The sequence below is a fragment of the Symphalangus syndactylus genome, chromosome 5 (genome assembly GCF_028878055.3).
Source record: "Symphalangus syndactylus isolate Jambi chromosome 5, NHGRI_mSymSyn1-v2.1_pri, whole genome shotgun sequence".
NCBI classification, from domain to species: Eukaryota; Metazoa; Chordata; class Mammalia; order Primates; family Hylobatidae; genus Symphalangus; species Symphalangus syndactylus.
Genome location: NC_072427.2, coordinates 135,140,876 through 135,154,250, shown reverse-complemented (window position 1 = coordinate 135,154,250; position 13,375 = coordinate 135,140,876). Strand labels below are relative to the sequence as shown.

The 13,375-nt window shown below is 33.1% G+C and overlaps 1 protein-coding gene across 1 annotated transcript in view; it reads left to right on the top strand.

The window, feature by feature from the left end:
* The window catches only part of LOC129483278 (putative solute carrier organic anion transporter family member 1B7), a 109,909-nt gene extending 100,513 nt beyond the window's left edge, over positions 1-9,396 (top strand). Inside the window, 1 exon segment of the mRNA XM_055280434.2 lies at positions 9,198-9,396. Within this exon segment, the coding sequence (XP_055136409.2) occupies positions 9,198-9,396 (199 nt within the window).
* Positions 9,397-13,375: the final 3,979 nt, after the last annotated feature.

The following is a 13,375-nucleotide window of genomic DNA, read 5'->3' as shown; positions in this document are numbered from 1 at the left end:
AAAATATAGGAACTAGTAAAGAAAAAAAATCATCAAACATTTTCCAAAAAAGTCACTAGAGGTTTTGAAACATGAAAAGATGAACATCTCTTTTTTATTCATTGACAATAACAGAATTGCAATTAAAAGTCACCCAGATTGTTAACAAAGGTGTTGATTGCAGATTGTGTTTGCAAAGTAAATGACTTTGAGCCAGTGGGAGTACTTCTAGGAATTTATCCTCTAGCAAGCTATATTCCCAAAATACTGAAAACAATGTAAATATCAATCAATAAGGTATCAAATAAAATGACACATGCAGGCAAATGAATATTCTGAGTTCTTAAAGAAGAAAGAAGATATGTATTTTCTAATATGGACCCTATTCACAATATATTGTTACGTTAAAAAAAAGAGAAAGCATGAAGAATATGTGGAGCATGCTATTATTTATGTAAAGTGGGGAATGTTTCTTAGTTCAGGTTAAATCTCTGGAGAAAACTCCCTGGGTCAAATTTACTAGAACTTTCTCTCACTTAATGTGTAAATTCACTATCCAACATTCCCAACAAGTAATGATCCAGCTTTTCTTGGAATCCTAGTAAAGCAGCATTCACTAACTTTAAGTCTTATTATACAAAATGTCTTCCTAATTGGTAGATTTTATTTCCATGAATAAAAGTATGGAAAGAAATAAAAAAGCGACACTTACTAAATTTACTTTAATGACATTATTTTAAGAAAGTTTGTTTGTTTTTTGAGACGGAGTCTTGCTCTGTTGCCCAGGCTGGAGTGCAGTGCTGCGATCTCGGCTCACTGCTAGCTCCGCCTCCCGGGTTCATGCCATTCTCCTGCCTCAGCCTCCCGAGTAGCTGGGACTACAGGCGCCCACCACCACACCTGGCTGATTTTTTGTATTTTTAGTAGAGACAGGGTTTCACTGTGTTAGCCAGGATGGTCTTGATCTCCTGACCTCATGATCCACCCGCCTCGGCCTCCCAAAGGGCTGGAATTACAGGCGTGAGCCACCGCGCCCGGCCAAAAGTATTTATTTTTAATCGGAATTATAACTCATTTTAAGGACAACTGGCAAGATGCTCCTCAGAATCTCCCCAAAGCAATGATCATCAAGTCAGAGGGATGTGATGTGAGAACGACTATGCAATATTGTTGCCGGTTTTGAAGTTGGAGGAAAGGGCCCAGAAGCCAAGGAATGTAGGTTGCCTCTAGAAGTGGGAAAAGACAAGGAAACAGATTCTAGAGCTTACAGAAAAATAATGCAGGGCCAGGCACGGTGGCTTATGCCTGTAATCCCAGCACTTTGGGAGGCCAAGGAAGGTGGATCATTTGAGGTCAGGAGTTAGAGACCAGCTTGGCCAACATGGTGAGACCCCGTCTCTACTAAAAAAAACAAAAATTAGCCTGGCGTGGTGGCAGGTGCCTGTAATCCCAACTACTCAGGAGGCCTTCAGGTAGAAGAATCACTGGAACCTTGGAGGTGGACGTAGCAGTGAGCCGAGATCTTGCTACTGTACTCTAGCATGGGCAACAGAGTGAGACTCCATCTCAAAAATAAATAAACAATAAAATAAAATAAAAAGATGCAGCTCTACCAATACCTTGATTTTAGCCATTTAAGGCAAGTGTTAGGCTTCTGACATCCAGTGCATGCTTCAAGCTTATCTCATACACCCTTTCTTCAAAAGTTTGCACCACTTCAGCCAGCTAGAAATAACCATCCCTCTTTACAACTCTCCTGGCATATTGTAGCTCACACATGGCCCTTACTACTTTTATTTTAGTCACCTGTGTTCACTGCTGGATTGTTTAAAGTGGAAATTTTTTTTTTTTTTTTTTTTTTTGAGACGGAGTCTCGCTCTGTCGCCCAGGCTGGAGTGCAGTGGCGCAATCTCGGCTCACTGCAAGCTCCGCCTCCTGGGTTCACGCCATTCTCCTGCCTCAGCCTCTCCGAGTAGCTGGGACTACAGGCGCCCGCCACCACGCCCAGCTAATTTTTTGTATTTTTAGTAGAGACGGGGTTTCACCGTGGTCTCGATCTCCCGACCTCGTGATCCGCCCGCCTCAGCCTCCCAAAGTGCTGGGATTACAAGCGTGAGCCACCGCGCCCGGCTGGAAATTTTTAAAAGAGCAGTTATTTGCCAATTAATACACAATTAAATGATTATCATGATTATTAAAGGACTTTATTTTTTAGAATAGTTTTAGAGTCGCAGTACAATTGAGGAGAAAGCACAGAGATTTCCCATATCCTGCCTGCTCCCACACATGCATAGCCTTCCCCATTATCAACATCTCCCATCAGGGTGGTAGATTTGTTACAATTGACAACCCATATTGACATATCTTTATCAGTCATGATCCATAGTTTACATCAGGTTTCACTTTTGTTGCGGAACTTTCAATGGGTTTGCATGACTGTATAATGATATATAATCCACTATTACACTATCATAAAAACTAGTCTTGCTGCCCTAAAAAACCCTCTGTGCTCTGCCAATTCATCCCTCCTTTCCCTCTAATCCCTGGAAACCACTAGTCTTTTCACTGCTTCCATAGTTTTGTCTGTTTCAGATCACATAGTAGTAATCATACATTATGTAGCCTTTTCGGAGTAGCTTCTTTACTCAGTAATATGCATTGAAGTTTCATCTAGGTGTTTGCTTGATAGGTTATTTCTTTTTAGCATTGAACAATAATTTGTTGTCTAGATATACCACAGTTTTGTCTACTGAGGGACATCTTGATTGCTTCCAGGTTTTGGCAATTATAATTAAAAGTTTTATAGATATGTGTGTATAGGTTTTTGTGTAGATACAGATATCAACTCCTTTGGATCAACACCAAAGTGCAATTACTTAATCATATGGCAAAAATATGTATATTTTATTAAAAAAAGGCAGACTGGCTTCAAAATTGTCAGTATCATTTTGCATTTTCACCAACAATGAATGAGAGTTTCTGTTGCTCCACTTCCTTATCCACATTTAATGTTTAGTGTTCTGTATTTTGGCCATTCTAATAGGTATATAGTAGTATCTCATTTTTGTTTAAATTTGCATTAAATTTGCATTTCCTCGATGAAAGATGTGAAGCATCTTCTTATATGCTTATTTACCACCTCTATATTTTCTTTGGAGAAGTATCTGTTAAGGTCTTTGGCCCATTTTTTAACTGGGTTTTTTAAAATTGTTTGGTTTTAAGAATTCTTTGTATATTTTAGAAAACATTTATTTGGATGTCTTTTGTGAATATTTTCTCTCAGTCTGTGTCCCCTGACTCTCATTTTATCATCTTGACAGTGTATTTCTCACTTACTCAGAGAAGAATTTGTTTTTTGTGTTTTGTTTTTTTCAGAAATGGGTCTTGCTCTATTGCCCAAACAAGAGTGCAGTGGTACCTTCTTAGCTCACTGTAGTCTTGAACTCCTGGGCTCAAGCGATCCTCCTGCTTTAGCCTCCTATTGATGTAATTATGTGATTGTTTATCTTATTCAGTATATTAATATAATGAATTATACGATTGATATTTGAATACTGAATAGCCAAGACAGTTGAATACTGAATAGCCAAGACAAATTGATATTTAAATGTTGAACCAGTCTTGCAAACCTGAGATACATGCCTGGATAACTGTTCTATTCAGAAGGTTTTAATTTTAATGAAGCCCTGCTTATCAATGATTTATTTAATGAATTGTGCTTTTGCTGTTGCATCTAAAAAGTCATAAACCAATCCTAGGTTGTTTTCTCCTGTGTTACCTCGTAGAAGTTTTATAGTTTTACATTTTACATTTTTATAGTTTTACATTTCACATTTGTCATTTTGAGTTAATTTTTGTGAAGCATAAATTCACTATTTTGCATGTGGATATCTAGTTATTCCTGCACAATTTATTGAAAATATTAACCCTTTCTCCATTGTATTGCCTTTGTTCTTTATTAAAGATCAGTTGACTATATTTAAGTGGGTCTATTTCTGGGCTATTTGTTCTTTCCACTGATATATTTGCGTATTATTTTACCAAAATTACACTGTCTTGATTACTGCAGCTTTATAATGAGTCTTGAGGTCAGTTAGTATCAACACTATTATTTTGTTCTTCTCCTTGAGTATTGTCTTGGCTGTTCAGTATCTTTTACCTCTTCATATAAACTTTAGAATTAGTTTGTCAATATCCACAACATAATTAATGAAGATTTTGATTGGGATTGCATTGAATCTGTATATCAAGCTGGGATGAACTGACATCTTGACAATATTGAGTCTGTACTGTACATGAACATGGAATATCACTTTTTTTAGTTCTTCTTTGATTTATTTAATCAGAATTTTATAGTGTTCTGCATGCAGCTTTTATATATATTTTATTAAATTTTTACCTCATGTTTCATATTCAGGGGTGCCAATTTAAATGGTAATGTGTTTTTAATTTCAAATTCCACTGGGTCATTGATAATATATAGGAAAACTTTTCATTTTGTTATATTAATCTTGTATCCTGCAACCTTACTATAATAGCTTATTAGTTCCAGGAGCATTTTTGTCTATTATTTGAGACTTTCCTACATACACATATGTAAAAAAAAAGACAGTTTTGTTTCTTCCCTTCAACTTGTGTACATTTCATTCCCTTTTCAATTTTTTTTAAATCACATTAGCTAGGATTTCCAGTACTAGTATACATTTCAACCTGTATACATTTCCTTTCAACCTGTATACATTTCATTCCCTTTTCATTTTTTTTTAATCACATTAGCTAGGATTTCCAGTACCATGTTGAAAATCAGTCGTGGGAGGCGACATCCTTGCCTTGTTCCTGACCTTGGCAGGAAGTCTTTGGATTCTTTGACATTAAGTATGATAAGTGTAGGATTTTGGCAGATTTTCTTTTAATCAGGTTGATAAAGTTCTCTATTCCTAGTTTAATGAGAGTTTTAGTCACTAATGTATGTTTGGTTTTGTCAAATGCATTTCTGCATTTTCTCATGTGATCATGTGATTTTTTTCATCTTTAGCCCGTTACTATAACGAATTATATAATTCGTTTTTGAAGTTGAACCAGTCTTGTAAACCTGAGATTCATTCCACTTTGTTGTTGCATATAATTTTTTATATAATGTTGGATTCAATTAGCTATTTTTGAGACTCTTTGCATCTATATTTGTGAGATGTATTGCTCTGTAGTTTTCTTTTCTTGTAATACGTTTGTCTGCTTTCTGTATTAGGATAATGCTGACCTCATGGGATGAGACAGGAACTATTCCTGCTGCTTCTATTCTGTGAAGGAGATTATAATGAATTGGTATAAATTCTTATGTGACTGTTTGATAGAACTCACCCATGAGCCCATCTTGGTTTGGTGATTTCTGTTTTAGAAGGTTATTAATTATTGATTCATTTCTTTAACATATATAGGCCTATTCAGATGGTCTGTTTCTTCTTGTGTGAATTTAGGTAGATCGTATCTATCAAGGAATTGGTCCATTTCACTGAGGTTATTAAAATTAGGGCTATAGTGCTGTTCATGATATTCCTTTCAAGGTAAATGTGATCTCCAGTGATGTTCCCTCTTTCAATTCTGATATTAGTAAATCTTGTTTTCCTTTCTATCTCAATTAGCCTGGCAAGGGGCTCATCAATTTTACTACTTTTTTTTTCAGTGGAATAGCTTTTGTTTCTGTTGATTTTTCTCTGTTCGTGTTCTGTTTTAAATTTCATTGATATGTGCTCTGCTTTTTATTATTTCTTTTCTTCTGCTTACTTTGAATTTAATTTATTCTTCTTTTTCTACTTTGTTAAGGTAAAAGATTAAGCCATAGATTTCAGATATTCCTTCATTTTAAATGTACACATTAATGCTACCAATTTTTCTCTAAGCCTGCTTTGTGGCATCCCAGAACTTTTGATACTATAACTTTATTTTCTCTTATTTCAAATATTTTTAAATTTCTCATGAGAGTTCACCTTGACTCATGTTTCTTAGAAGTGTATTGTTTAATCTTCACATATATTAAGATTTTCCAGTTACCTTTCTGTTACTGATCTCTGGTTTAATTCCATTGTGGTCTGAGGAAAGACATTGCATGATTTCCATTATTTTAAATTTTGTAAGACATGTTTTATAGCTCAGAATGTGGTCTATCTCAATGAATAATCTATGTGATCTTGGGAAGACTTTGTAGTCTGTTGCTGTTCGATGGAGTAGTCTACAGGTGTTCATTATATGCTGTTGATTGATAGTGTCATTGAGTTAAACTATGTCCTTACTGATTTTTGCCTGCTAGATCTGTCCATTTCTGATAGAGGCATTTTGAAGTCTCCAAACACAATTATGGATTCATTTACATTAATTCTCTACTTATTATCAACAGGTTCCTAGAAACTGACATTAAGCAAAACAATATACTGTATGCCATAGGAACTTAACTCTTGTTTACACCAATTATCTGTGGTAAAATTGATTTCATTATACAATACAAAATTTCACTTAAATTTACTAGTTTCCAGGAACCTGTTGACGATGTTGAGGACTTCATTTCTTTTTGTAGTTCTATTATTTTTTCCTAATATATTTTGACACTCCATTCTTACAAGCTTACATGTTAAGAATTGTTATGTTTTTCAAGGGACAATGAGAGAATTGATCCCTTTGTTATTACGTAATGCCTTTTTTAAATCCTTGATCAATTTTCTTGCTTTGAAGACTGCTCTTTTTTAAAATTAATATAGTAACTCCCACTTTCTTTTGATTAATGTTAGCATTAATTCCTCAGTCTAATTATTTTTAACCTATATGTCCTCATATTTAAAGTGAGTTTTTTATGAACTATATAGTACAGTTTAATTATTTTTAATCTATATGTTCTCATATTTAAAGTGAGTTTTTTTATGAACTATATCATTTGGTTCCTTGTTTTAATCCACCAACAATCTTATTATTAATATTTTTTGAGACAGGGTCTCACTCTGCCACCCAGGCTGGAGAGCAGTGGCTTGAACATGACTCACTGTAGCCTCAACCTGTTGGGCTGAAGGGATCCTCCTGCCTCAGCCTCCCATGTAGCTGGGACCACAGGCGTGCACCGCCATGCCTGGCTAATACTTGAATTTTTGTAGAGATAGGGTCTGACTTTGTTGCGCAGTCTGGTTTCAAATTCCTGGACTCATACAATCTTCCTTTCTTGGCCTCCCAAAATGCTAGGATTACAGACATCAGCCGCATGCCCAGCTCATTTTGGTCTTTTAATTGATGCATTTTGATCATTGACATTAAAAGTGATTACTAGTGCAATTGAATGAATATTATCATATTTGTTACTATTTTCTATTTGCTGCCCTTGTTATTTGATCCTATTTTTTTCTTCCACTTTTTGTCTTTCTGTTGTTTTGAGCATTTTATATAATTTTATTTTGTCTTATTTCTTAGTTTATTAGTTGTACCATTTTAATTAAAACATTTAGTGGTTTTCCTAGAGTTTGCAATATACATTTAGAACAAATTCAAGTTTACATTTAAATAACACTTTATAAATTCACAGATAATAAGAGTACCTAATAATACCAAAATAACCCTCATTCTTCCTTCCTATCCATTGTGTCATTGCTGTCATTTACTCCACTTATGTGTAATCATACATAAACATATGAATAAGCATGTAAATTAAATACTATTAAACACATTGTTGCCATTATTGTTTGGAACAAACTATTTTCTATTAAATCAATTTAGAATAAAAATGTTTTTATTTGACCTTAACTGATTTCTTCTCTGATGTTCTTCCTTCTTTATGTATATCTAGGTTGCTGGCCTATATCCTTTTCCTTCTCTCTTACAAACTTCTTTTAACATTTCTTGAAAGACAGATGTACTGGCAAAACAGTCCCTCAGTTTTTTATTGTGTGACAATGTCTTTATTTCAACTTAACTTTTGAGAGATAATTGCACAGGGTACAGAATTTTAAGTTGGAGGTGTTTTTCTCTTAGCACTTTAAATATTTCAGTCCACTCTCTTCTGGAGTGCATGGTTTCTGCAGAGAAGTCTGATGTAATCTTTTGCTCCTCTATACCTGTTTTTTTTTTTTTTTTTTTCTGGCTTCTTACAGGATATTTTCTTCTTCTTTGATTTTCTACAATCTGAAAATAACAAACCTATGCATAGTTTTTCCAGCAATTTCCCTTCTTGGTGTTTTCTGAGCTTCCTGGGTCTGTTGTTTAGTGTCTGACATTCATTCAAGAAAAATTTTCACTGCTTGTTAGTTCAAATATTTCTTTTGTTCCTTTCTTTCTCCGCTTCAAGTATTTCCATTATACACATGTAGTTATCACAAAGTTCTTGGCTATCCTTTTTTTTTTTCCTCTAGTCTTTTCTTTGCTTTTAATTTTGGAGGTTTGTATTGGGATATACTTAGAGATAGTTTCCTCAGCTGTGCTCTATCTAATAACAAAAAAATTAAGGTATTTGTCATATCTGTTACAGTATTTTTTAATATTTAGTGATTCTTTTTGGTTCTTAGAATTTGTATCTCCTTGCTTACATTGCTCACCTGTTCTTGCATGCTGTCTACATTATTCATTAGAGCCCTTAGCAAATTAATAATATAGTTGTTTTAAATTTCCATTTTGATAATTCCAACATCCCTTATATACCTGGATCTGGCTTTAAGTCTTATTCTTTTCATACTGTGTTTATTGACTTTTAGTATGAGACTTGCAATTTTTTCATGATAGCCAGACAAAATGTACTGGGTAAAAGGAACGGTTGTATATAAGGGTTTATTAATGTGGTATAAGGTGCTGGAGAAAAAGTAGCATTCAACAGTTCTATGATAAGGTCTCAATCTTTTAGCGAGCCTGTACCTGTGGATTGTGAACTTAAAACTTGCATCTCAGTTTCTCTCTCCCTCCCTTAGGTAGAATGAGATGGTTTGAGGCGGCTGGAGATGTATATTTTTCTCCCTCCCAGAGGAAGGCTAGAGAAAGCCAAAGTTTAGTTTCTGTAGCTTCATATTTAAAAAGAAAAAATAACAATAGGAAAGTTTTTTATTCCCCAATGAAAAGAATAAACAGAATTGCTTTCTTGATATTTGTATATATAACTTCTGTTTTTTTTTTCTTTTAAGGTCTGCATACTGGGGAGAAAAAAATGTAAAATATTTTACACAATTTAATAATCTACTTTCTTTATTCTGTTTTCACAGAAGAGCCTTCTTCGGCTTGAAGGTAGCCCTACTATTCCCAGTACTTGTTTTACTTACTGTATTTATTTTTGTTGTAAAGAAAAAATTCCATGGAAAGGATACCAAAGTATCAGAAAATGAAAGACGAGTAATGGATGAAGCAAACTTAGAATTCTTAAATAACAGTGAACATTTTGTACCTTCTGCTGAAGAACAGTAAAGCATGTAATTAAGAGGAGGAAAAAAAATAATTTTGCTGCTGTTTCCAACTAATGTATTGATTCAGTAAGATGTTATTTTTGTGGTGTTCTGGGTCTTTTCACTGAGAATTCCCACATTCTTCACTTATGATGCAACAATGAATAAGCCTATGAATTTATAATGAAACAAACTATAAAAAATGGTACCCATGGTTAGGACATAGCTACACAAGCATTTGTAGTTTAGAATATATAATTCATAAAAATTTAAAGTGAGAGGAATAGTTAATATGTAATAGAAGAAAAAGTACTTGCTCAGGTAGTTGTAACTCTTAATAAAACCAATGACTAGAATACAAGTGGAAGTAAAAAGGCGGAGATAGATTAATAGCCTAAATAAGGAGAAAAGCCTTATGCCTTTTTTTAAAACAAAACAAAACCGTTTAGACATTTTACTTAGGCCTAAAATCTAGCCTGGATTTATGCTATAATGATATCTATTTTTCATGTTTAATTATACATTACTCAGAAATTATAAATATTATTACTTTATAATTTGAAATTGTGTTTGCTAGCCACCTTGATGTATTCTCTTCCGATCTCCCATTAAGATACTACTGAAAAAATAGAAATAGTCAAATATTTGCAAGGTACAATTGTCAGGCAACATATTACAGCGTGTGTTAAGTTTCTGCTAGGCCTATGGAAATGTTTTTTTTTAATTTTGATTTTTGATTCCATTTTTATTCACTTTGAGGAAGTGTTGCCTTTTTTTTTTTTGATGTACTTAAATGGCTAAAATAAAAAGGACAATCAGAAGAAAAAAAAGAAGAAAAAATAAAAATAAAAATAAAATATCCATCAATTTTGATTTCACTCCAGTTAGAGAAAGTAAAAGCTCTGGTCTTAGATACGTCTCTTGTATTTCATCTGTAGTGAGAAGAAAGAACACTCTTCATTGGCGATTATCGAATTATTTGTTTGAATAGCATTTTTCCACATTCAGCTCCCCATCTTCTTGCATAAGGAAATGGTTTAAGAAAAGCTGACTTTGACTTGAGAAACAAAACCCATTGATAAGATGTGTCTTCATTGCATCTGTCTATTCTCTGAGAGAAATAAAATCTGTGTCACTCTCTTGCATACTTGTTTGTTGGTTCATCATACACAAAAAGATATCTTCCACATTTCTACAAGCCAGGCAAGAAATAGGGAAAATGAGATTAAATATTTAAATATTGAATCTTCTACTAGGAACAACTCTACTGTAATGAATGCTAGAGGTTGTAGTTTCTTTTTCTTAATTGATTTAAAAAATTTTTTTGTATCAGAGTCAAGTGTAAAAATATATTTTCAACAAATATAATTATAGACCTACTTCAGAGATTCTGAATTCAAGCATTTGTGATATAGCTTGGATATCTTTAAAAAATTCCGCATGATGTTAGTATTCCTTGATAGACAGAAAGCCATGTGATAAAACAAGGTATACCTGAGTGTAGCAAAATTACACAAAATAAATATTACTAGAATCTGGGAAATGGCCTGAAAATTTTATATATATATTTATATATATGTATATTTATATATATATGTATATATATATGTATATTTATATATATGTATATATATATGTATATTTATATATATGTATATATATTTATATATGTATATTTATATATGTATATATATACACACACACACAAATACGTATATATGTAATTTCCTATATATATATACACACACACATATGTAACTTCATATATATACACACATATATATGTAACTTCCAGTGTGTGTGTATATGTATATATACACGCACACATACACATACACACATATATAAAAAAGTCTTAATATATATAATTAATATATGTATTAATGTTTCCCCAGTCTGTAAACTAGAGAAAAGATACGTTAATCACACAAACAAACTTGAGGAAAACCACACATTTGCCAGGTTTGTAGGTGTCATATAACAAATCTGATGGGATCATACACACACACACATAAACATACATACACATATAATCTTACATATTTATGGAATACAATGTGATGTTTCAGTACATGTATACATTGTGTAATGATCAAATCATGGTTATTAGCTTACTGACCACCTTACACATTTATCATTTCTTTATTGTGAGTACGTTCAAAATCCTCTCTTCTAGCTTTTTGAAAGATACGTTATTGTTAGCTATAGTCACCCTACTATACAGCAACTTATTCCTCCTACCTAACTGTAACTTTTTACCCATTAACCTCTCCCCATCTTCCACTTCCCCTGTTTTTCCCATCTTTGGTAACCACTATTCCATTCTCAATGTCTTTGAGATCAATTTGTTTAGATTCTTCACATGAATGATATCATGCAGTATTTTTCTTTCTATACCTAGCTTATTTCCCTTGACATAATGTTCTCCAGGCTCAACTATTTTATTGAAAATGACAGGATTTCATCTATTTTTGTGGCCGAATGGAGTTCATTATGTATATCTACATCACATTTTCTTTATCCTTTTCTCTGTTGATGGCATTTAGGTTGATTCCATGCCTTGGATAATATGAATAGTGCTGCAATAAACATGAAAGTGCAGAATGACTCTTCAACATATTTATTTCATTTCCTTTGGCCCTATACCCAGTAGTGGGATTGCTGGATCATATGATAGATCTATTTTTAAATTTTTGAGGAACTTCCATACTGTTTTTCATAACCCCTGTACTAATTTACATTACCAACAGTGTATAAAACTTTCCCATTCTCCACAGTATTGCCAGCATTTTTTTTTTTTTTTTTTGCCTTTTTGATGATATCCATTCTATCTGGGGTGAGGTGAGATCCCATTTTGGCTTCTATTTGCATTTCACTGATTGTTAATAATATTGAGCATTTTTTTCATATAACTGTTGGCCATTTCTATATCTTCCCTGGAGAAATGTCTTTGCCCATTTTTAAATTAGGTTTTTCCTATTGTTTGAGTTCCTTATAAATTATTGATATTAATCTCTTGTCAGATGTAAATTTGCAAATATTTTCTCCCATTCTGTAGGATTTCTCCTTAGTCTGTTGATTGCTTCTTTTGCCATGCAGAAATTTTTTAGTTTGATGTAATTACTCTATTTTTGCTTTTGTTGCCTGTGTTTTTGAGATCTCGCCTAATAAATCCTTGCCCAGACCAAAGTTATGTAGCATTTCTTCTTGCATTATTCTAGTACCTTCATAGTTTCAGATCTTACATTTAACTCTTTAGTCTATTTTGAATGGAATTTTGTATGTGGTGAGAAATAGAGGTCTAGCTTTATTCTATTGTATGTGGATATTCAGTTTTCCTAACACCATTTATTGAAGAGAACGAGCTTTCTTCAATTTGTGTTCTTGGCATCTTTTTTGAATCTTTTGGTTGTAAATGCATTAATTTATTTCTGGGATCTCTGTTTGGTTCCATTGATCTTTTTGTCTTTTCTAATATTTTTTTGGCCAATACAATGCTGTTTTGATTACTATAGCTTTGTAGTATATTTTTAAGGCAAGTACTGTGATGTCTCTAGCTTTGTCCTTTTGCTCAGAATTACTTTAGTTATTCAGAGTCCTTTGTGGACCTCCAGTAATATGTTGAATAGGTCTGGTAAGAGTGGGGAGCTTCATATTGTTCCTGATCTTAGAGGAAAAGCTTTCAACAATTCCTCATTCAGCATTATGCTGCCAGTGGATTTGTCACATATGGCCTTTGCTGTGTTGAAGTATGTTATTTCTATACCTAATTGGTTGAGAGTTTTTATTATGAAGAGGTGTTAAATTTTGTCAAATGCATCTGCATTTATTGAAATGATCATATAATTTTTATATGATTCTATTGATGTAATGTATCATGCTTATTGATTTACATATGTTGAAATATCATGGCATCCCTGATATGAATCCCACTGAATTTTTTTAATATGTTGTTAAACTTGGTTTACTAGTATTTTGTTGACAATTTCTACATTTAAGTT